Consider the following 26178-nt stretch of genomic DNA (forward strand, 5'->3'; position numbering starts at 1 on the left):
AAAAGAAAATCAAAGCAGGATTAAGGAAATCAGGGAGTTTGGAAGGAAAACGGTCAGATGGAGTTGGGGTTGCACTATGGAAGAAGGTGGCCAGTGTAGAATCCATTATGGGGGTGTTTACTTTTGCTTTGGGGGAAATGGAGAGCTGGCCCTAGGTTTTGAGCAAGAGCATCATGATCTGATTTAGCATTTTAATGGATCACTGTAGTGGATGCATTGAAATTAGATTTTAGAGTGACAGGAATTCTATTCTATCCAAGAATAGAAAGCCAATCAGGAATCTTATTGCAGGGATCCAGGCAGAGATGATGGTGCTCAGACCAGATGGTAGCAATGGAAGTAGTCAGAGGTAATTCTGGATGCGTTTTGAAGGGAGAGCTAATAGGATTTGCTGATGAATTGGATATGGGCTATGGTAACTGGAATCATTAAGGATAAGTGTGAATTTTTGGCCAAACAACTGGAAGAATAGAGTTGCAATCATCTGAGTTGGGGTAAGTGGGACAGCTTTACAGAGAAAGATAAGATTTGGACATAGTGTTTGAAATGTCTGTTAAACCTTCAAGTGGCAGAATTAAATAGGCATTTGAATCTGAGTCCGGAGTTCAGCAGAGACATCTAGACTGGAGGTATATATTTGGGAATTGTTTATATCTGGGGGTGTTCAATGCCATGAGCCTGGATCACCCCATTAAAGGAGAAAGCAGAGAGGCAGAGAGGAGAAGATGAATAAGGATAAGACCTGTGAGAAGGAAAGCTAGGGAAGTGTGTCGTCCTAGATGCTAGGTGTAGAAGGTGATATGGAGATGAACGGTGTGGTGAGCTGTGTCAATGAAAGTAGTTAGGGAAGGCTTCAACGGCATAAATCAGGTTTTACACAAGATGAGGCACAGCCCGAAGAGGCTGTAGCTGTCCCAAATATGTCACAGCAAGCATAAAGAAGAGGTCAAGTTTAAACACAGGACTTGTTGCTCTAAGCAGTCACTGTAATGAAGACTTCGTGCTAATCATGGAAAGAAGGGAGAAAAATCTATAACCCTAGCAATTCATTCTCTATTTTTTGCAATCCATCCTAATACATGATTATCGTGGAATTATTTGTAAAACACTAAACTCGCATTGGTCACATTGATAAAAAAGCACTGTCAAATGAGAGGGGAGAGCTCAGAGGCAAGTATTTGTAGAGAATCTACTGTGTGCCTGGAAGTAGGCCAAGCAATTACATACCTTATTTAATCTTATAGCCAATTAGGGAAGGCACTATTAGGGAAGGCATTTTACTTAAATGGAAACTAAGGTTTAGGAGGTGAAGGCGGAGGCTTGCCCCAGGCGATGTGACCAGTAATTCACGGCCCTGAGTATTCAAAGCTAGCTAGGTCTCATTTCATCTCTATCAGTTGTGACTTCCTGAAGACAAGGAATGATTCTGACCCCAACTGTAATAAAGCCTTGGGCCACATTTCTAACAGATTACCCTTTCTTCACCCATCTGGACTCTAATGTTGCTTTTTGTTTGATTTCAGATAATATTTAGTCAAATGCCAAGCTGTTGAAAATAGTGCTGCTGGTTGTACCATGCTATTTAACTCTTTATCCCATTAGATGAGAAGTCAGCTCCGACACCACTTCATCAAAAAATTGCTAAGATTGACTCTACAGTATTTCAAAATATCTGGTTGATTCTGTCACAAATGTGGTCATCATCATGCTACACAGGATATCAAACAACAAGCTCACCTGAATTTGGGGGAAACAGACTTTTTTTACACCATATTTGGACACAAATACCTCTGCCCATTTTTAAATACTTCATCTGGATAAATTTCAAGAATTGGATCTCTAATGGCACATACTCATTTCTTGACCCTGCACTCGGGGTGCAGCTCTGATTTGAATGTATGCAGATTGTCTTAGTTCAAGCTGCTACAGTGGAAAAACCATACACCAGGTAGCTCAGAAACAATATCTATTTCTCACACTTCCAGAGGCTAGAAATTCCAAGACCAAGGTGATGGCAGGTTTAGTATCTGGTAAGAGCCTGCTTCCTGCTTAGGCACTGTCACTTTCTTGTTGGGTCCAACCAAGGCCGAGATGGGGGGGGTCTCTGGAGTCTCTTTCCTAAGGGTGCTATTTCCATTCATGAAGGCCCCACTCATCTTCCAAAGGCCCCACCTTCTAATCTCATCACTCTGGGCATGAGGATTTCAATGCAGGGATTTTTTAGTGTGTGTGTGGGGCGGGGGGTAGGGGAGTGTGGTGGTGGACACAAACGTTCAATCCATAACACAGATTTTCATTAAACCATTTCTTTTATGGTCTAGATGACTGGCCCTGAAGAGGAGGTTTTGGTGTTAGCTCACTGTTGGATGTGTAGAACCAGTTTTGAAATAAAAACAGTGAGTCAGAGAACCGTGTTTGTGGAAAGAGAAGGGAAATTGTACTCTTTGGTTGTAAAGCACCTGAGAAATCAGGATAACTAATTCTGAGGAGTCTTACCTGACAGTCGTAAAATATGACAGTTAAGAAATGCCAAACCATTGTTTCCATGTTTTGCATTTCACAAGAAATCGTTCTTGTTCCTTTGGCTTCCTGAAGACTAATCAAAGGAAACATGAAGCAACAATAAGCTGGGAGGGTTTCTCTTAGATTTCAAATCTCTTCTGGAAGCACTTATGGTAACAGAATTTAATTAGTAACATATGGACAAACTATAAGGGCATAAGCTTTTATGAATCATCATCCCGTAGGAGAGTTGAAAAGTAAAATTCATACAACCCCCATGTTTTCAGAATTGAAATTTAAGAGAGAGGGAGAAGGTAGAGGTATGCTAAGTGTTTGGTCATATAAAATCTTTAATATTTTAAAGGTTCATCTATCAGGCAGTGAACTCTGGAGATCACTTTTTTATTGTAGGTGGTCAAGTATAGAAAACTAAATAAACCTGTTAATAAGAAGCAGCCCATAATTGTGTGTGAAGATGGATTATTAGAGCTCTAAGAAAAATTGTACCCCCAAAATATTATTCTTTTTTTAAATATTTTATTTATTTATTCATGAGAGACACAGAAAGAGAGGCAGAGACATAGGCAGAGGGAGAAGCAGGTGCCATGCAGGGAGCCCGATGTGGGACTCAATCCCAGAACCCCAGGATCACACCCTGAGCCGAAGGCAGATGCTCAACCGCTAAGCCACCCAGGCGTCCCCCAAAATCTTATTCTTGAGAGTTTTTTGGTTTTTGGCTTTTGTGTTGTTGTTGCTGTTCTTTAGAGAGAGAGAGAGAGAGAGAACGTGTGAGCACACATTCACTGGGTAGGGGAGAAGCAGAGGAAGAGGGAGAGAGAGAGAGAATTGCCAGCAGACTCTGCTGACTGCAGAGCCCAATGTGGGGCTTGATCTTACAACCTGAGATCATGACATAAGCTGAAATCAGGAGTCACACAGTAAACCAACTGAGCCACCCAGTCAAAATGTGCACACGTTGCTAGGATAACCCCTAAGGCCTTAGGGGGTGCTATACAAGGGAGAGCCCCAGAGCTTAAGTCTTACTAAATTAACGGTCAGTCTTCCTTCCTTTATGTTTTTATTCATCATATTTTATAAATCTTCTAATTCAAAAAAAGATTTAAAACATTAGCAGTACTCTATCTTCATCTGAGAAATGCAAAGATGACTTCCTTTGCAGATTATAAATTTGACACATTAGAAATATTAGAAAATGTGTTTGACATTCTGTGCTAATCCCTGTAAAACTCAATTTTTATTCATTACTGCATGTTTGTGCTTTCAAAAAATGAAAATATTGCATGCATCAAAGTGATTCCCCAAATTCATTCAGTAAAGCAGAGAAATCAGACTCTGGAGGTACAAAGAGTTTAAAACAAACATCTGTGTAGGGTCAAGGTGGAAAGAGCTTAGTAGCTGGTAGTTCTACTCACATATGTTGCTTAAGTGGATTTATACGTATCAAATGACTGCACAATAACCATTTCACTATCCCCTGACCCACAAAGCCACTGAGTAATCTGTGTGTATCAGCTGTTAGGACATTTTGTGCAGGAATTCCCAGACTCTCACAACTTGGTGGTTCAGAACCAGAGTTCTGAACCAGAACCCAGATCCAGAAACTTGCTTTTCTCTCTTTGCCCAGAGCTGATCAAAACTTTGGCGATAGGGATATCTGGGAGGCTCAGTGGTTGACCATCTGCCTTTAGCTCAGGGCATGATCCTGGTTTGGGATCGAGTCCTGCATTGGGCTCCCTGCGAGGAGCCTGCTTCTCCTTCTGCCTGTGTCTCTGCCTCTCTCTCTCTCTCTCTCTCTGTCTCTCACGAATAAATAAATAAAATATTTTAAAAAAACACCTCTGGAGATAGGATTTATAATATCTGCTCTCAAAAACTATTTATTTGACAATTATACTAATATGTCCATTTCTGCTGAGAAATACAACTATCAAATACTGGTGATGGTTCTGGACTTTTAATCTTGAAAAGCCATCTTGAGATTTAGGAGTTAGTAACTACAATTTCAGATTAAAGGGCAGTGAATAATCTTAAATTAAAATGTCATCAAGCTATCAAACCTGATGTGCCATCTCCAATGAAAGGATATACCTGAGACACAGTCCAGACCACATGAGTCAATTAGTGAGGAGAGACACTCAGGTTTATTACTCTTTATCTCTTCCATTTTAGTGTTCTTTGCTTTTACACCATTTGTCTATTTTCTAATATGACATCTTTAGTAATGATTTCTTATTTTACATTAATAAAGTTTTAGGGCCATTGCTTCCTGGCACCTTAATCTCAGGGAGAACCTGCAGAACACAGAACGGTCAACACCCACGCCTTCCACGGAGTATGTGATTCTTATTAACATCAATCTTGGAAGAGGACATTCCTTCAATCTTGTCTGCTGGAGAGTGTTTACTGGATTTGAGTTGACAATTGCCATCTATCTGAAATCTATAGTTAATGCCACTAGTAAGCAAATTGTGCTTGGCTGAGATTGCCTTGGGGAATATTAGAGAAAGATCTCAGAATCCTAAAATTGTTCCTTTCATGTTCTAGTGGGGAGTACCTGGTGAGAAATTCAGCCATTGATGGCTTTCCAATACCACAGGCCACTGTTAAATTTTCGAAGATGTTCTTGAAGAGCATTTACAAATTTTTTTTGAGAATTTATTTTACTATAAGAAGTTATTTTATTTATTTTATTTCTACGTAATATAATCCCCCAAATTTAATCATTCAGCTGTTTGGGTAAGAGGATGCCCTGAAAATTTTCCTAAATTTACTAAAGCATGTAACTTATATGAAAACAACCATATACACAATTCTGAAACACCAATCATTTTTTTTTAAGATTTTATTTATTTATTCATGAGAGACACAGAGAGGGAGGCAGCAACATAGGCAGAGGGAGAAGCAAGCTCCCTGCAGTGAGCCTGTTGCAGGAATTGATCCTGGGACCCCGGGATCATGACCTGAGCCAAGTCACACCAATCATTCTTTTTGAACTCAATCATTTTTTTTGAATGACTTAAAAAACAAATCAAAACAAAAACAGAAAAGAGGAGGGGGCATAAAATTTTTGTGCAGTATATAATAAATATGCAAATTTTATTCAAATCAGTTCATTCACCATAAATATTTGCCTATTAACACTTTCTCTGTTAAAATAACAATTAATTATACACTCTCTGCATAATACCTTTACAGCCCTAAAGAATGAAAATGGATGTGAAGCCATCTTCAGAGTGTCTGACAGAGTCATGTTTGATAGGACTTTCTCACGATGCCTTATGCTGATCTGAGAATAGAGGAAGGAGGAAAGGTCTGTGGAGCCAAACTAACTAGATATAAATACACAACTTTGCTTCTCTGCTTTCCAGTGTTGTGACCTTGAGCCAGGACCTCTTTCAATTGTCACATCTGTCAAATGAGGATTTTAACACAGTGGAGTCACATCTTACTTAGATGTTAGGTTCTTAAGGGGAAAATTTATTCATAGTCAAAATCACCCTTTAATTCTTTAGGTCATCATTAACTCACCACGCCACCAGCCACAGGTAGCTCTAAAGTCAAGCACATCTTTTATTCTTCCTTGCACTTTGGTATGATTTCCCTTTATCTTATTAAAAGGGAGGGCCAGAAGGGGTCCCTGGGTGGCTCAGTTGGTTGGGTATGTCTGACTCTTGATTTGGGCTCGGTCATGATCCCAGGTTTGTGGGATTTAGCCCCGCTTCCTGCTCCCATGCTCTCTCTCTTTCAAATAAAGAAATAAATCTTAAAAAAAAAAAAAAAAAAAAAAAAAGCAGGGGCCAAAATGTCCATTTTGAGAGATCAGAAGGATTTGTGTGTCTGTGTGTCTCTCTCTTCCCCTCCCTCCCTCTCCCACTCCCTACCCTCTCCTTCTCTCCTTACTCCCTAGACCTACTACAGTCAAATAATAGTGAGATAGATGAGTATATTAACCTAACTCCTAATTCCTACTTCATTGGGTTACTTTCTACCCTATGAATGTTTATCCATGATAAATACTGGATTGTATTATTTTATCTGTTACTACTAGCCCTCTGCCCTGTTCTATATTTGTTAGTACAATAATTGTATATTAGTGATTGTCAAAACCACATGGCTATTAATTTTCATTTTTGAAAACTTGTGAAATAACTCATATCCACAGTTTTTATAATTTGCTTTTACCATGGTACTCTCTGTAATGTACTCTTAGAACAAAAAACCTCTGTAACACATCAATTTTTCCTAATCATGTTTCCAATTAAAAGTGTTACTTTAAATAACACTTGTATAGTAAATTTAAACATTGTGTTTAAATACAAATACTTATTCTTAGTCATTCTACATTATCCTTGGTCACACAAGAATATTTTAGATGATTGATAGACAATGTAAGAAATTTTATTCTTAGAGTTGGGGGAAGAAGCACAAAAGGTTTCATTTGGTTAGGGATTACTTGACTTGGAGCTGTTAGCCGTTATGGAAATAATCATTTCTTAACCTCATTTTATGAACTTCTGCCAGTGATTTTGGAACACATCCAAAACTATTAAAGATGTTTTGTAGCTAACTTTAAAACAATTGTTGACCTCAACCAGCAGACCTACATGACAATTTTTTGTTTGTTTTCTTTTTAAACTCACTCTGGAAAGGTGAAAAAAAAAATCACTTCAAGAAAGCGGCCAACAGAGACTCTTCCTAACATCTGTTAGTGAAATGTTGGTACAAATTCCAACATTTTGTTTTCGTAAAGTTATTGGGTTCAAGCTTAAAAAAAAAAAAAAGAAAAAAACTGAATTCCAAGACCAGTAAGGCTTAAAACAAGGTAGAAATCTTTTACTGTTTTATTTTTAAGATTCGAAACTTTCTGTTTAAATAAGTTCATTATAGGTGACCACACATCTTAAGTATTTTTACTTAATTGAAAAGCAGATCTTGAAGTAAAAAGAACCGGAGGAAGCAACATAACTAGAAAACAACACTTAAAATCGCAGAATTAAATATTCAGGTACCAAGAAGTAGTATCTATTTATTAGTTTACCAAAACCAATCTCCTTTATAATAGTTTTGCATTCATAGTTTTGCCAATTCAATCAGTCCTCTCTTTTTTAGTGTTTGGAACAATTTTTTTTCTATTCAGATATATACATATAAAAATTCTGAAGATACTAATAAAATTCTTGAGTTAACAGCTATTATTTTCCATAGAACTTTTAAGGTGATTTTTGAAAATTTAAGAAATCTTTCTCAAAGGACATTTTAGCAAGTAGAAAACTAGAATTGAGTAAAGGAGAAAATAATTGGACCCAGTCCTAAATCTTCCAGTCTTGGGTTGGACTAACGTTTGCCTCAAATGAAAGAAAACACGAGCATGCTGAAGAAAATAAACATTCTCAGTAGGCAGTGTAGTGTTTGAAAAGTTCAAAGATATTATGATGTGAGGGAACAAAGATTATCTTCTTCTACTTTTCCCCTCAACTGGTTTCTAGGGAATATGAGTCTTCACTGTTTTGTTTAAAAAATGTACTAAAATAGTTCAAAAATCACAAGAAACGCCTGTCAGAAACAGAACTGCTCTGAGGGCACTAATTTATGCATGGCTAAAGGAGAAAAGAGGCTTCAAAGTGTGTTTTGAAAGTTTCACAGAATAATGATTTGGAATCAGAATCCTTGGAAAAATGTTCAGCGATCGTGTCACGTAAATGTAGGTAGGACTCAGGGTGAACAAATGAGGTCCTGGCTTTTCTGTTTTCTGAAGATCTGAACCCTGCCTTTGGGCTAAAATAAAGTAAAAATGGGGAAGGAGAAGAGAAAGTGGAAAAGAAAGATCTATAGGGGTGAGGGTGGAGTTCAGAGGACTGTGGGACATATTCTGGTATGTGGTAGAAAGAGGGATACTTAAAAAGATTGCTTGGACCCCTTCATGATTTTTTTTTTTAAATATACAAGCAAAAGTGATATATTGAAATCACTTTTTGGTGACCTGGTATCTCTCTAAGACTGGGTCATGCAGGCCACTGCTTTTTTTTCTTTCTTTTTATTTATTCATGAGAGAGGCAGGGACATAGGCAGAGGGAGAAGCAGGCTCCCTGCAGGGAGCCCGATGTAGGACATGATCCCGGGACCCCAGGATCATGCTCTGAGGCCGAAGGCAGATGCTAAACCGCTGAGCCACCCAGGCGTCCCTCAGGCCACTGCTTTATATAAATATGTTTACAACTGTCAATGAAAACAATCCACTCAGTTCTCCATTCTTCACATAGATAGACACCAGCTTTGCCAATTTGCTTCATGAAGATTGCAATTTAGGGATAGAGAACCTGAATAGTTGAACAATGTTAAACAGGAGAACTGGACATTTGAGGCCTGTAGGTTTTTAAGAGTTTTAATTTCTCAATTATATTTGTTATCCAGGCTTCTAAGGGAAAGAGAAAGAAAAAAATTATCCAAAATAGCATGTATTCCTTAGGAATGAGGAAGTCTAGCACAGCATCACAATTTACATGTCAGTGTACCTATAGATGAATAAATCAAAGATGGCATGTTATATGAAACATTTTTCTCCCCTTCCCAGAAATGTAATCAATGATTTCATACCCAAGAAATTCTGGTCTCCTGGGAGCTTTTTTTGAAATCCTTGAACTCAAGGTTTTTTTGTCCTCCTTTAGTCTATTTGTTTATTTCTCTTCCTGGTTCTTCAAACCAGCCTAGCTGTTTAGTCTAAAGCAGAGATTTTCAATCAAATACGATTTCCCCACCCCCACCCCCAAGGGCATTTGGCAAGGTCTGGAAACACTGGTTGTCATGACTTGGGTTTGCCATAGGGGAGATGAAGATGCTACTGGCACCTAGTGGGCAGAAGCCAGGGATACTGCACCACATCCTACAATGCACAGGACAGCCCTCCCACAACAAAGAATGATCTGGTTCCAAATGTTATTAGTGTCATGATTGAGAAACCCTCCGCATTGAGATTACCAGGATGAACCACTTCTCCTGTCACAGCCTCCTAGCTTCTGCCTTCCTGCTGTGCTTCAGAAATCTTCATTATAACCCCCAATTTCTCACCTTAGTCCATCTTCATTAGATCAGTAGACCTTTCTACCTGACATCTTTGTGAATCTGCAGTGCTTCCTCATAGTTCGGCTTGGGGGAAACACGATGTGGGGCCCAGGATAGTAGTTTAGTAATAAACTACGTGGGTTTTAGGAACAGACTGGATGAGTTCAACTCCCAGACCTATTCCTTACTGCTTGTATAACCTTGACCAAGGTTTCTTACCCTCTCTGTGTCTCAGTTTCCCCACTTGCAAAACAGATGGATAAAAATGGTGTACCCTACCACAAAGAATTGTCGTGAGAGTTCAATAAGTTAATACTTGCAAAAAACTGGGAATGTTGCCTAAGTGCTTAATAAATGTTAACTATTGTTGGGGCACCTGGGTGGCTCAGTCAGTCAAGCATCTGACTTTTGGTTTTGGCTCAGGTCATGGTCTCAGGATTGTTCCATCGGCCTGGCCTCATCATCCATCATGGAGCCTGCTTAAGACCCTCTCTCTCACTCTGCCCCTTCTCTCTCTCTCTCTCTCTCAAATAAATAAATAAATCTTTAAAAAATGAAATGAAATATTCTATATAAACTTATGAAGGTGATTATCTCATCATTTTCGTCATCGTATTAGTATCAGATAACATCAGCCACCATAATTGGTCAGTCATTTCAACCCTAGATACCAATCCTGGAAAATCATTGAAATATTTCGGAGAAAAATAAAGATGCTCTACTTGCATTTTTCATCATATTTGTATATGCAAAGCTTATATACAGTATGTATTTTATATATATATATTTCCTAGTCACAAATATGTTTAAATAACCCATTTCTATATGATGTAGGTATAATCAGGGGTAAGTTGGTAAAGCAATTTAACTGTAAAATAATGAGCTTTTATCTTAAAGGAGCAGTACCTTAGGTGCTAGATTCCATATTAGGCTAAATTAAGGATAAAATCACTTATTTAGCAAGCAGGATTGGGGTGCCCAGGTGGCTCAGTTGGTTGAGGTTGAGCAGTTGAGGTTGAGCATAGTACTCTTGGTTTTGGCTCAGGTCATGATCTGCGGCGGTGGAGGGAGTTGGGGGTCCTGGTATCCAGTCAGGCTCTGTGCTCTGTGGGGAGTCTGCTTCTCTGTTTCTCCTCTGCAGGTGCTGTCTATCTCTAAGATAAATAAATAAATCTGAAAAAAAGAAAGAAAAGAAAAGAAAAGAAAAGAAAAGAAAAGAAAAGAAAAGAAAAGAAAAGAAAGAAAGAAAGAAAGAAAGAAAGAAAGAAAGAAAGAAAGAAAGAAAGAAAGAAAGAAAGAAAGAAAGAGAGGGAGGGAGGGAGGGAGGGAGGAAGAAAAAAGAAAAGAAAAGAAAAGAAAAGAAAAAAGAAAAGAAAAGAAAAGAAAAAAGAAAAGAAAAGAAAAAGAAAGCAAGCGAGCTTTTCATAATCAGGCTTATGACATTGTGTTGTCTGTCATGGGGCCCTGAGAGATTCATGGGTTTTGCTTTGTGAAAGGAAAGCAGAAACCACAATACAGAACATGGAAAAGACATATATGGTTTGGCTTGGTTTTTCTTATTTTGATACTTTAAAACTTAGGCTTTATGAATGTGTGAATTTGTCCCCAAACTTTAGGCCAGTTTTCTTTAATGTTGCATTCCATTCAAATATTTGCAAGTGGCCTTTGGTACCATTTTAATTATTCTATCTGTTTTAATCTTTCAGATCATAAGGCCTATGGATTCTCTGCTCCAAAAGGCCATCAAGTGGTCACAGCAACAGAGTATCAAGGTAGAGTAACTTATGATTTTCACGGACTGTGTTGTTCAAATGACTCGCAAATATGACGCATGTGATATTATCTATTTGTTGAACCCTCTGCCTTACCTCGCACTAATTCTTCCTTCTGAAATGCTGCTCTGTGCTGTTTCCACTTGAGAACTCTTTCTCCACCTCCTCAGTGGAAATTTTGGACATTCAACGAAGACCTGATGTACAAAGAGGGCCTCTAATTGCGTAAATTATCTGCAACAAAGCAGATCTAATTTGTGAAACTGGTAGATGGAGGTCTTGCAAAGTTTCCAGCCAGCTGGATATAGCAAATGGAAATTAACGCTGCAAACTCTACTCTATTTAATGTACTTAAGATAACATTAATATAGCCTATTTTGGGGTGCCATTTTTGTTATTTATTTTAGCTTCTTAAATATATTTATAATAGGGAATTGGTGTTTAATGGGTATAATAGGGAGTTGGTGTTTAATGGCCATAATAGTATAATGGTTTTACTGGTGTTTAATGGGTATCACTCTTGCAAGGTGAAAAATTCTGGACATTGGTGGCTTAACAATGAATATACTTAACGCTACTGAATTATTAAAAATCATTAAGATGGCAAAATGTTAAAAAGTGTTAAAATGGTAAATGTTAAAAAAAGATGGTAAATTTTAAGATACGTGTATTTAACCACAATTGTAAAAAAAATGTTTAAGAACTGGGCAGCCCCGGTGGCTCAGTGATTTAGGAGCCTTCAGGCCAGTGCATGATCCTGGAGACCCAGAATCGAGTCCCACATCAGGCTCCCTGCATGGAGCCTGCTTCTCCCTCTACCTGTCTGTCTGTCTCTCTCTCTCATTAATAAATAAATAAAATATTTTAAAAAATTAAAAAAAATTAGGACTAATAAAATAACCAAGGAAAACTTTATAAGGGCTTTTATAAGTTTACTTCAAATATTGACCACCTACAACGTTTCTGAAGGCTCTTTTACTTCAAACAGTAATACTAGGACACCAGAAGAATTACTATGTCCTTGGTATGATGCTTGTATAGGCCAGAGATGGTAAACATTTAAGAAAGAAGTTACAAATGTGTGTGAACTCATATCTTACAACTGCAATCTTAGGTTTCTGCAGTTGGGTGAGATGAGTTCAAAGGAAAGAAACAAAGTTTAAAGACCAGAACTGGGTGGGAAAATTAGGTAGGTTAGTATTTAACTAGTACTTACGGTGGTGCCTGGCACACAGTGTTATATGTCCTTTTTCATAAAAATATGTTAAGAATCAGCCTGCCACTCACAAGTAACACATCACTTGATAACAGATCACTTTAATCACTATTTCAGTTAATTAAGTCCTAATATGTTACATAATTAAAGTAATAAGACATTTAGTTTTAAGTGCAGAGAAGTGGGAAGAGCAAATTAATGATTGGGAGTAAAGTAGAGGTATGGAGCACTTGTAGGGAAGGTAAACAGGGCCAGACAAGATGTCGAAAAGGAGATGAGCAAAAGGCCAAAAGAGGGATCACACAGTGAGAGGAAAAGATGGGCCAGGATTCTGTAAGGGACGAAGGAAGTGAGTTGTCCTATTTTGTACTTTCCTGGAGGTTCTCACTGTTGGGCCCAGCTGGATACCATGAATATACAACCCTGTCCCCCCACCCCGCCCATCAGCATCCAGGCCCTACAGCATGACATCTCAATTAGGATGCAAAATTATATTCTACAGTCTTACACTACTTTTAAAAAATGTATTGAGGCGAAATTCACATATAACATAAAGCTAGCACATGCAAGCAAATGATTCAGTGGCATTTAGTACATTCACAGTCTACCTACCACCACTGTCTAGTTCCAAAAATTTCCATCACTCCAAACCAAAATCTTTTAGCATTTATGTTACTTTTAACATAGAGACAGAGAGAGAGAGGCAGAGACACAGGCAGAGGAAGAAGCAGGCTCCATGCAGGGAGCCCAACGTGGGACTCGATCCCGGGACTCCAGGATCACGACCCAAGCTGAAGGCAGCACTAAACCGCTGAGCCACCCAGGCTGCCCCTTACGTTACTTTTTAATCCATGTTTTATTTTTAATATAAAAAAAACCTCTATATTTATTGCAATCAAATGTTAGTCATATTCCTGAATAAGTATTTTCTATTTTTTCCCCTCTGCTCCTTTTAATTAAGAATTATAGGGGCACCTGAGTGGCTCAGTCAGTTGAGCATCTGACTCTTGGTTTCCACTCAGGTCATGATCCATAATCTCAGATTGAGCCCCACATGGGGTTCTGTGCTCAGCAGGGAGTCTGCTTCTTTCCCTCTGTGCCACCTCCTCCCACACACACTCACCTGTGTGTACACCTGCATGTGCTCTCTCTCTTTCTTTTTAAAAAAATAGATCTTAAAAAATTTATATTTTGATTCTGTTTTATAGGTGCCCCAATCATTCCAACTTGACTGTCCTTAAAGCAAAAATAAATTTCTATCTTCTAACACATTTTAATTGTAGCATATTTCATGCAGTGACTTAATTTTAGTTAAAGTCTGAAATATTTTATGATTTGTGTATATGGTATAGGTATGTTCCACCTAATTCATTCATTTTTGCCTCTTGTCTCTCTGATGTCAACAAATCACGAATTAATTCCTTCTTTTGAGTATTGCTGTTTTGTATCATTTCCCATAGTGGTGCCAAGAACAGAACAAGACTGAAATGAGAGAAGCTTTGCTAGGCTTATAAATTAGATGAGCAGCCTTTATGTCCAATGTCCAATGCTGTAAGCTATCAATCAGTTTAATAGCATGCTTTTATTCACAGAAGTAATTTCTTGGTAATTCTTCAGAACTGTTTTGGTAGTATCAGTTCTGTTTTGGCATTATGTAAAATTGTGATGATTTTCAACTTGAGCACAGAGAATAAAATCAAAAGATAATGAGCAGTACAGAATCCTAGAAAAATTAAAATTCACAGTGATTTCTAGCGATGAGATTTCTAAAAGTGACCATTTTGCTACATGAAAATAATTTTTGCTAATGTTTTTTCTAAACGAAGAATTGTCTTTTCTTGATCCAAAGGAAACATATTTTTGGCAATGAAATGATCATCTTAGTAAAAAACAAAAACAAAACAACTTGGTGCACTATTATGTTTTAGTGCCTCGTTTTGAGAAAATATAATTTAGGGTTCCCTGGGTGGCTCAGCGGTTTGGCCCCTGCCTTGGCCTGGGACATGGTCCTGGAGTCCTGGGATCAAGTCCCACGTTGGGCTCCCTGCGTGGAGCCTGCTTCTCCCTCTGCCTGTGTCTGCCTCTCTCTGTGTGTCTCTCATGAATAAATAAATAAAATCTTTTTTTAAAAAAGAGGAAATATAATTTATGGGGCACCTGGGTGGCTCAGTGGGTGATTGTCTGCCTTTGGCTCAGCCCATGATCTCAGGGTATTGGGATTGAGTCTCGCATCAGGCTCCCTGCAGGGAGCCTGCTTTTCCCTCTGCCTATGTCTCTGCCTCTCTCTTTATGTCTCTCGTAAATAAATAAATAAAGTCTTAAAAATATATATATATATATATATAATTTATGTCATATTCTTTGCTCTCTCAAAGGTAACGTTTTAATTCAAATTTGAGTGATTCTTAGGTAAATTTGGGTTGTGTAAAGTGTGGGCTTCTTTCATGTCAAGGCATACTTACAACTGCAACTAAAGGAAATTTCTCAGGGTGAGAGCAATAATAATCATTGATGGATTACTTACATACCATGTGCAAAGTACCATGCACACCCAGAGTATAAATATATTACCTCATTTAATCTTTACAATAACTTCGTGAGATGATATTGTTATTTTTTCCCTTTTACAAATGCGAGCATAATGTTCAAAAAGGGTTAAGTAATTTGCCCAACATCACACGCGTAGTGTATATAGCAGAGGTCTAATTCCAAAACGCTGTGCCTTAAACTACTACTTTATGGTATAATAACTTTACAGGCTACATACAAGATTATATTGATCATGAGTGTTCCATTTTAGCTGAAAAGAGAGGAGAGTCCATTGGTGGTTAGCTTCTCAGTTCATCTGGAGTTCTTTATCCTCAGATGTTGATCCCATGATTCCAGTTTACTTAATGTTTCTCACATTCTGGAAGTCATGGTGTTGGTGCCTTCGGATCTAGGCACTGGCTATTGCCTTATGTGGAATACTCCCAAAGAAACACATGGTGAGGGCAGCCTGGGTGGTTCAGTGGTTTAGCGCCGCCTTCAGCCCAGGGCATGATGCTGGAGACCCGGGATCGAGTCCCACATGGGTCTCCCTGCATGGAGCCTGCTTCTCCCTCTGCCTGTGCCCCTGACACTCTCTCTGTGTCTCTCATGAATAAATAAATAAAATCTTTAAAAAACAAACAAAAAAAAAATATGGTCAATTCCAATATTGAATTCTGGGAAATTTTTATTCAAATTCTAAGGAATTCTAATTTCATTTTCTCAGTCTTTGGTCAAAGTCACTCTCTAAATGAATTGAACTCTGACTACTCAGTTTTTTTTGTAATTGCACACCAACCCTCCTCATCTACTCATACTCTATTCTGATCTCCTCTGCTTTATTTCCACAGCACACATTCCTTCCCAATGTAGCATTTAATTCACTTTATGATAATTTTTGTGTGCCTGACTCCCCCTGCAAATTGTAAGAACCAAAAGAACAGGGATCTTTGTTTTGCTCACTGATATGGCTCAGCAACAATTCTGGACACACAGTTAGTTGGGTGACTCGGAGAGACCATTTCTCCACATCTTACATGGTCGTTGTGAGTGAGGCAGGAGTGGTGTGACTGCATTTAGGAAAACCGTTAGTTTCATTTATAAATATAATTTCTGCAGAGGTTTTTCATAGAGCATTGAGGGCAGAAGTCAGATCTTGGTGAAGAATGCTGTGTTTGTGTGTGTCTGTGTCTGTGTATGTAGTTAAATATATGAAACAATGTGACCGAGCACAAATTTATTCCTAAGACCTAAGTGTGTGGGCTAAAAATGAGTGTGGGTGTGTGTTTAATTGTTGGAAACCCAACAAAATACGGGAAGGAAACCTATCTAAAACTCAAGACTCCGGAAAGTCACCACCCATTCTCCTTAATCAACAGAACAGAACCGTGTTTCCTCAGACAAGTCCCTTAGCACACATTTGTCTTTGTAGCATAATTGTAAACATGTCTGTAAAATGATGTCTCCTTGTAATGTAAAACCTGCTCTAAAAATTTTAGGCATCCTTGAAAACAACTTTTGTGGGGGTCCTCCCCCCCTTGCCTTTCTTTTCTCGGTCCTATTTTCTGTTTTCCATTACCTTTTATTCTATTTCTATATTTCTGGCCATATGTGTGGAACTAAGGGGAAAATTAGGGACTACATATAACTAGAAGAATTCTATCACACAGAAATCATCACTGGGTTAAATATTTTCATACATACTTGTACAGGCTCTTTTTCCATATCTATGTGTATATTAATAAAATCTGGGGTAATATGAGTATTGCTCTCTAATCGACCATATCATGTAGTATCCTGAATTGTCTTTTAAAATGACATCAAATCTGCTACATCAAAATCAGATGTATGGAAAAGATTTGAACATAATTTCTTTCTAGTCAAAGATATGTACTTTTGGGGTCAAACTATATGCGTTATGGGGGGAAAAACCTCAGAGATATGAAGGTAACGCTCTAGAGAGCCTGACTGAAACATACTTTTAAAAATATTTACAACTGGAGGTTTCCTTTGGCAACTCAGAGCAGTTGGCTGATAGGCACTGGACTTTCTCCTGCCCCCCCCCCCAGTCATCTTGTTTGGACAGTTAATAGAGGGGGGTTCCTTTGGAGGTTCCAGGAATTCTTTAATGATGTAAGTGCAGTAAATTTCCTGTAATAAAGTGACCTAAATGAGCTACAGTGAGGCAGTTAAACTGGATGCCAAGATTAAATCTTCTCATAATTTATCTGGATAGAGATAAGGAGTAGGAATCCATGATTTAATAGATTATATTGGGGTTGTAGCAACATACCCATAGAGAGGATCATCCAAGAATGGGTCTGAGTGGGAACATCGCATGTTGGTAGAATGTTTGTGGATCCCATGGGCTGGACTGAGTGCTTTTCTTAGGCACTGGATGTGAAGCAGCCTCTGTTTACCTCCATGGCGCTCATGGCCCTTATCACAATGGAACAAAATTACTTTATCTTAATTGCCTCTTCCACCAGGCTATAAACTCCCTGATGACTGAGACTGGGAATAGTGGGATAAATGATAAATAATTGATCATAACTGCCATTTTTAAATTACTTACCGTGTCCAGACATGCATGCTTTGCATGTATTACTATATTTGAAGACTCACAACTCTCTAAGATACTATCTTATTTTACAGATGATAATGAGTCTCAAGAACTAGGGTCAGTAGCATAGTGTCATGCAGTTACTATGGAGAAGAGCTATAATGCTTTCAGTTCATCTTTGGGTTAAGCCAACGTGGTGCCCATTGAGGTAATTTATGGATGGATGGATGGAAGTATAAAGGAGTAGCTTATGGCTGTTTAAAAATTTACTTAAGTAAAATATAAATTCATAGGGACCATTAGAAAACAAGTTTTTTTGTTGTTGTTCCCAGAGGTTATTTTAGCCTGCAAATACCCAAAGAAGACCATCTCCTCCAGATTAGAGTGGAAGAAACTGGGCCGGAGTGTCTCCTTTGTCTACTACCAACAGGCTCTTCAAGGTAAGAAGCTATAGACTTGATGAGGTGAGAGCAAGAGAACACCAAGTACAGCCTGGGTTCTTTAACTTACCAATGGGAACAGGGAAGGGCTAATTACTGAGAATGTGGGGTTTTTAATCATTTTATTTTGTTTTATTTTATGTTATGTTATTTTCATCATGATAAGTGTACTCTTAATCCCTGTCCCCTATTTCCCCCATTCCCCTACACACCTTCCCTCTGGTAACTATCAGTTTGCTCTCTATCTATACTTAAGAGTCTATTTCCTGGGTTGTTGTTTTGTGTGTGTGTGTGTGTGTGTGTGTGTGTGTGTGTCTTTCCCCTTTGCTTACTGTTTTGTTTCTTAAATTCCACATATGAGTGAGACCATATGGTATTTGTCTTTCTCTGACTGACTTATTTCACTTAGCATACTACCTTCTTGTTCTAGCCATGTTGTTGCAAATACCAAGATTTCATTCTTTTTATAGCTGAGCCATATTCCATTTTTATATATATCTACCACATCTTCTTTAGCCATTCATCTATCAGTGGACACTGGCCTGCTCCCATAATTTGGCTGTTGTAAATAATGGTGCAATAAAGATAGGGGTGCATATATCTCTTTGAATTCGTGTTTTTGTGTCTTTTGAGCAAATACCCAGTGTGATTCCTGGATCATAGGCTAGTTCTGTTTTTAATTTTTTCCCACCAACAGTGCACAAGGGTTCCTTTGTCTCTTTATCCTCACCAACACCTGTTATTTCTTGTGTTTTTGTTGTTAGCCATTCTGACAGATGTGAGGTGATACCTCATTGTGGTTTTGTTTTGCATTTCCCTGATGATGAGTGATGTTGAACATCTTTTCATGTGTCTGTTAGCCATCTGTATGTCTTCTTTGGAGAAATGTCTATTCATGTCTTCTGCCCATTTTTAATTGGATTACTTGTTTTTTGGGTTTTCAGTTCTTTATGTATTTTAAATCCTAACCCTTTATTAGATATATCAGTTGAAAATATCTTCTTCCATTCCATATGTTGCCTTTTAACATTGTTGACTATTTCATTCACTATGCAGAAACTTTTTACTTTGATATAGTCACAATGGTTTATTTTTGCTTTTTTCCCCCTTTCCTCAGAGACCTATCTAGAAACTGTTTGCTACAGCCAATGTCAGAGAGCACAGGTTTTCTCTTTGAGGATTTTTATGGTCTTGGATCTCATATTAAGGTCTTTAATCTATTTTGAGTTTATTTTTATGTATGGTGAAAGAGAATGTGTTTTGTAAGTGTAAGATGAACCCAACAATGACTGAGACCTAAAGCATAATCACCATGAAAACGGGACAGAGAACAGAAGAAAGTTGAACACCATGGAGGCCCTAGACCCTTCGTGTCTCAACTCAGTCCTAAAGGATATAAAATGCAGTGGTTCTTGCTGACCCAGTAGATTAGACTCTTGAGAGAAAGGAAGATGAGATGGTGTGGAAGTGAGATGTTCTGTGGTAATAATGTTACCCTATTTCCATATCACCATCTAGGAAGGTAGGCCATAGCTAAGAGCTCTACAGAGTTAAGACTTAGACTTCTGGTTGGGGAAGGGTAAACACAACTATCTTTAACCAGTGCTTTATTTTTAATTCTTTATTTTTTATCCATTTCTTTCCACTTGCTGTTTTCCTGTTGAATATATACTGAGCTTTTAAAGTATTGATAATAATGGATAAAATGCTATGATGTATGGGACTTACCTCAAAATAATTCAGTGTTTAGAGGTACAGATGGAATAAGATAGACCATGCATGGGTTACTGTTATTGCTGGGTGATGAGTTTTATTTTACAATACTCCGTAATTTTTTGTGTGCTTGAAATTTTCCATTATAAACATTTTAAAAGTTGGAAATATAACAAGTATAGGAAGCATGTTATTATTTTAGAATACTATGCATTACTTTAATTTTAAAAGAATTAAGTATGTGAACAGATGTTTAAAGTCCATAAAGAATTTAAAATACCCATCTTGTTTTCATCTGTCAGGATAGGACTGCTGCAGGCCACAGGGCTGTCTTTGCTTGAATTTTCTACCATTGCCAATCTAGCACCTGAATGTTTTACAAAACACTATTTTCATTCTGTACATGTTACTACCAAACACTAATCAAAAGAGTGTTTTTAAGACCCATTCACCTTTTCTTTTGGGGCAGTATGATGTGGGCCACCACACATAAAGTTACTGTTCCAGCTAAATTAACTAGATGCTGCAGTGCCTTCTGAAGGTGTGAATGTTTATATAAGCTTATTAGAAAGGGGATGAGGCAAGAATGAGGATTGAATCTTCTAAAATATGAGAATATTGAACCCAATGTTCTTTTGTGAACTGTTATTCTAAAAAAAAAAAAAAAAAAGAAGAAGAAATTTGAAATAGCATCGGCATATAACTTTTTGAGTTTTTTATTTAAATTCAATTAGCCAACATATAATAGGTCATTAGTTTCAGACGTAGACTTTCAGTAATTCATCAGTTGCTACAGTACCCAGTGCTCATCACATCACGTGCCTTCCTTAATGCCCATCACCCAGTTACCCCATGCCCCCATCCAGCAACCCTCAGTTTGTTTCCTATACTTAAGAGTCCTTTTTGAGTTTTAAATTGAGTTCATTAATAGGGAAACAAATGCCTTGGTCACTGAATGAAGTGACTAGAGGAAGGTAGTATATAGAAAGTTATTTGCATTATTATTAACATTATTGTTTTCTTTTTCTAAAAGGTGATTTTAAAGATCGAGCCGAGATGATAGACTTCAGTATACGGATCAAAAACGTTACAAGAAATGATGCTGGGAAATACCGCTGTGAAGTTAGTGCCCCATCTGAGCAAGGCCAAAACCTGGAAGAAGATACGGTCACTCTAGAAGTGCTAGGTGTGATGTGCTTGTAGCTGTAGGATTACTGTTCTCCACCCTCATCCCCATCACCTAGGCCACCTGGGGCCCTGGTTAGGAAAGTTCTAGAAATCACCAACACCACCTTTCCTGTAAAATCTTGGCTATTGCCCCTTTTCACCTCATTCGCTGCCAAAATTTTACTCTTAGAAATTTGTTGTGACAAAAATCTCTTTTCATTTCAGGTTAAGGTAAATCTTAATGGCCCTATCTTCTACACAGGAGTTTTTCCCCTAACAGTTTATTTTTCAGTACCTTTCAGTATACAGGGTCTATCTCTTACATATAAAATCCAATCACACGAGATGACGGAAAAGCCTTAAAACAAAAAAGTAGGTCAGGGAAAGTATTAGAAATTATTTGGTAAAAAAGAAAAGAAAGGGAAAGAAAATGAAAGAACAAAGAAAAGAAAAAAGAAAAGAAATTGGGTAAAGAAGGGAAATTAGGATTTATTGTGCAGCTAGTATATGTTAGGCTCTTACACATACATAATTTTACTTAATCTTCACTGACAGCTTCATTTCTATAGATGAGAAAATAGAAGCTAAACGATTTTTTCCAAGTCTACATAGCTAATAATTGTCTGGACCAGGATTTGGATCCTGGTGGGATTAACTCCAAAGCCAATATATTTAGCTACTATGAGAATCCCTGATAGATACTAACAGCTCATGATGACAACTGGTGGAGGAACATGATCTTTTCTTCCCCCTGGATGTTACTGTAAAAACTGCTGACCATAGAGAGTAAAATGACTCCTCTTCCTTTTTCTATATAACCCAGGGTCTTTCTAAAATGCTAGTCACTCGCTAGTATAGCAGAAATTAAATTCAGAAAACTTTGCAGGAGATTCAGCTGGTGTATTAGTCTTCTCTTGCTACATAACAAATGATCACAAACCAAGCAGCTTACACCACCACCTGTTTATTAGCTCACAGTTCTGTAGATCAGAAGTCCAGCTTGACAAGGCAAGGCTCTCTTCCCAGGGTATCATAAGGCTGAAATCAGGGAGTCAGCAGGCTGAGTTCTTGTCTGGAGGTTCTGGGGAAAAGTCCACTGCCGAGCTCACTCTTGTTGGCAGATTTCAGTTCCTGTGGCTCTAAACCTGTAGTCTCCATTCCATTCTGGCTGGGAGCTGGGAGCTACACTCAGCTCCTGGAGGCACCACATTCCCTGCCACGTGGCCCTCTCTATCTACAGTCCAACAGATGCATGTTGAATCCTTCCCGTGCTCTGAATCTCTGACTTTCCCTTCTGTGACCAACTAGAGAAAACAACTTTTCCAGGGGTCATGGGATTAGGTCAGACCCATCTAGGTAATCTCCCTATCTTTAAAGACAATAGATTTAGGACCTTAAATTACCTCTCCAAAATCTTATCAAAGTAGTACCTATATTAGTGTTTTTGGATCAGGCCTGGAAATGGCATATATGATTTTTCCCACATGCCATTGGTCAGAACTCATGACCCCATCTGGTCTGGCAAGGGGGCTGGCAACTGGTCTGGCTGTGTGCCCAAGAAGAAAGGACATGGATCTCTTGAACAAGTAGCCAGTCTCTATCACAGGTGTCCAATAAGCCCATATTTACCTGGCTGTTAAAATCCTTCTTTAGGAACACCTGGGTGGCTCAGTGGTTGAGCACCTGACTTCGGCTCACATCATGATCCCAGAGGCCTGGGATCAAATCCCGCATCAGGGTCCCACAGGAAGCCTGCTTCTCCCTCTGCCTATGTCTCTGCCTCTCTCATGAATAAATAAATACAATCTTTAAATCAATCAATCAATCAGTCAAATCTTCCTATAGCTTACAAATAACCAGTACCATTTGACTTCCATCCTTCAGTGGCCCCAGCAGTTCCAGCATGTGAAGTACCCAATTCTGCTCTGAGTGGAACTGTGGTAGAATTGCGATGTCAAGACAAAGAAGGGAATCCAGCTCCCGAGTACACCTGGTTTAAGGATGGCGTTCCTTTGTCAGAGAATCCAAAACTTGGCTCCCAAAGCACCAACAGCTCCTATACAATGAATACAAAATCGGGAACTCTGGTAAGGTCATTTCAAGCATTGATCTGATAGCTGTCTTATATTTGGAGAAGAAAAATTATTAGAACTAAAATGATGGAGAATAGAGGGCTGATACTTAAGTGGAGAGAGGAAGGGGCAGTGGGGAAAGATGGCAGTATATACCCAGGGAAGTGATGGAAAACCAGAGCTTGAAGACAATATAGAGAACTAATAATAATAATTTTAACTAATTTTAAAATGTTCATTCCTTCACTCTACGAGTACACAATAACACTGAAAACCAGATCCTCTGGTAAATAATCAAGCATATTGATAAAGTGGCTCAATAATAAAGCACATTAACTGATGTGACTCCTTGAGGAGGAGCACACTCCCGCCCTTGCAGCACCAGCAGGCTCAGTCAGCAGGTCCAGTAGATTTTACACTGACATCTTGGGCAGAAAACCTGCCGTCACACTTTGCTATATTTACTTTTCAAATTTATTTTTTCTCAGAGCAGGTGATAAAAGCCCCAAGGCAAGTTTGGAATGATATAGATTCACTTTCCGCACTTAGCCTCAACCCTTGAAATATCTTATGATGTCAAAGGGTTGTACCAGGGCAGAACAGAGATAGGTTCTTCCCTGAGAAATAAACAACTAAGACTCCAGTGTATGGATGATGATGGCTTCCTTTTAGTTACCAGTTATGTGCTAGTAGATCATTTATGGTTTTTGTCCAACTTATTGTTAATACTTACCCTTGGTCTTGCATTCCTGGTGAATATTTTTATGGTCTGGCTTTTGGGACAGTGAGGGATGATTTCATAAAGTGAAATACATGAGGGAAAGCTTCCTGTGCCATCATGTTGAATACAGAAAGAAGGGGGATGTAGGTAGTGGGTAATGTCAAGTGAGAGAGGAAAGGGAGTTAGTAGATCAAAAACTTGGCTGCTTTTAGGAACATATGTTGCATGAGGATCCAAAACCATGAGGAGGTGCTCCTTAGAGACTCATGGCTGTCATGGCTGCAGTCAACAGTGACCACAGCAGTACTGAGCGTGTGACAGGAGGCATCAGAAGCATGATCCAGGCACCCCTCTCACCCTCTGTGCTGGTCCTGGCAGAATCCTCTAAGGTGTTCAAGACCCACTGTGTTCCCTCCCTCCCTGCCTGTCCACTAACTTCCTCCCTCCCTCCCTTCCCTTCCTTCCCGTCATCCATCCATCAATTCATCTATCCATCCATCTTTGCTTCCCTCCTCTCCTCCCCTCCCTTCTTTCCTTCCTTCCCCCCCTTCTTTCCCCCTGGCCATCCTTCCTTCCTTCCCATCCATCCATCTTTACTTCCCTCCTCTCTTTCTCCCCCTTCCTTCCTCCATGCCATCCATCCATCTTTGCTTCCTCCCTCCCTCCCCTTTCCCCTGCCATCCCTCTATCTATCCATCTATCTTTTCTTCCTTTCTATGGTCATACCTTTCCGTTGTTTTGGCCGAGAGTAGAAGGAGCAAAGGTTAGACCTTAATCCTTTCAGAATTTTCAAAAATCCCACACTTGATAGAATTTGTAATCCTATAAACTACACTGATTGAGATTTTCCTAGACCCTATGCTACTTCCTGGTAGTTGCTCTGGCCTTTTAGAAGAAACGTTCATGATTTGCCACTGTAGTGAACTCACTTGTGGCCAAGAAAACTGCATTCACCCTTTCAAGCCAGGGAGACCTTCCTTTACAAATGGCATTTCCTGGGAATTAGAAATACCGACAAAACTTAATAGTACTGGGTGCTATAAACTTTAAAAAATGCCCAGTGCCTTTCTAACCATACTACTTCCTCAGTATCACAAAACAAAGACACTTCCCCATATATATTTAAGTCTTTCCCTGTCAAAATAAACAGGAAACCTAGCTACTTACCCCTTGAAGGCATGGCAGTCTTGAATTCACAGTAAAGATATCAAGTCCCGAGTCATGAAAAAGGGAAGACCAACTTAATGCTAAAGTTCAAGGGACATGGTTACTTTAGGAGTCTACTTACAGATTTATTGCTTTAAAAATATATTTATTTTCCTTCCACAAATAGCAATTTAACACTGTTTCAAAACTAGACAGTGGAGAATATTCCTGTGAAGCCCGTAATTCTGTTGGACATCGCAGGTGTCCTGGGAAGCGAATGCAAGTAGGTAAGCATGAAATATTGGGAGGAACAATGGTTTGCAGCCGGAGTGCAGGTGTACTTGGGGACAGCAAGGAGCGAAGGGTAGGATTGAGCGTGAGTGATTGGAAGAATAAACCAGAGGGAATGTTTCGAATGAGCTTGACATAATGTGTTGCAAAAAAGCCAGACAGGCTGTTCTTAGTCTATGTCCCAAACAAGCCAAGAATATTTAGCACTATGCTCTTCAAGTTTTTGAATTTTTCAAATCATCGTTTTAAAAATATGCTTGTCTGGACAGTCTTCTTTGAAACAGAAGCTAAGAATTGTATACATTTCTCAGGGTCAAGGATTTGGTATGGGGTTAAGTTGCCAGCTCTGTCACTACATATTCTTGAGCAAATTATTCAACCTCAGTCTCCCCAAAATAGAAATAGTAATATGCTATCTTCATTGGGTTCTAGCTCAATCGGTAGAACATGCAACTCTTGATCTCGGAGTCATGAGTTCAAGTCCCACATGGGGAGTAGATCTTTCATAACAAAAAGAAAAATAATCGATATCTGAAAAGGTTACAATACCACTGGCATATTGTGAGCACTCTCAGGAGTTGGCTATTTTAGTTGCTTGATAATTTTTTCAGTCCCCTAAAATACAGTGCTTTACTTACCACAGAGTGGGCTCTCAAAAAAGACATGTCAAGTGTAGTTGTGAATCTCTATTTGCTATAAAACATAGCTGCCATATATTTCACAAAATGAGCTTCTTAGAAGTCAGTAAAATTAGTACTCAGAATCTTTTTCAGATTCTATGAGTTTCAGAGCAAACACTCTTTTTAATTTTATTTTTAATAATTTGGTTCATTTCTCCCTTTGTGAAAGTCCTGTGTTTTGAAAAAGATTGTGGAATAGGACTAGCTAGAGGTGGCACCTGCAGCTTAAAGTTCACTCGGGGGCAGGGGGGACTGCATTCTGGAGCAGAATACCCACAGCTCCCCT

General features: G+C 38.7%; 1 protein-coding gene across 1 annotated transcript in view; it reads left to right on the forward strand.

The window, feature by feature from the left end:
• The window catches only part of LOC119867047 (junctional adhesion molecule 2), a 60434-nt gene that overhangs the window by 23942 nt on the left and 10314 nt on the right, over positions 1-26178 (forward strand). The window contains exons 2-6 of the mRNA XM_038581269.1: positions 11289-11354; positions 17995-18102; positions 20849-21001; positions 22867-23069; positions 25109-25208. Of these exons, the coding sequence (XP_038437197.1) occupies positions 11289-11354; positions 17995-18102; positions 20849-21001; positions 22867-23069; positions 25109-25208 (630 nt within the window). The remainder of the gene's footprint in view (positions 1-11288; positions 11355-17994; positions 18103-20848; positions 21002-22866; positions 23070-25108; positions 25209-26178) is intronic.

The sequence above is a fragment of the Canis lupus genome, chromosome 31, assembly GCF_011100685.1.
Source record: "Canis lupus familiaris isolate Mischka breed German Shepherd chromosome 31, alternate assembly UU_Cfam_GSD_1.0, whole genome shotgun sequence".
Classification (NCBI taxonomy): Eukaryota; Metazoa; Chordata; class Mammalia; order Carnivora; family Canidae; genus Canis; species Canis lupus.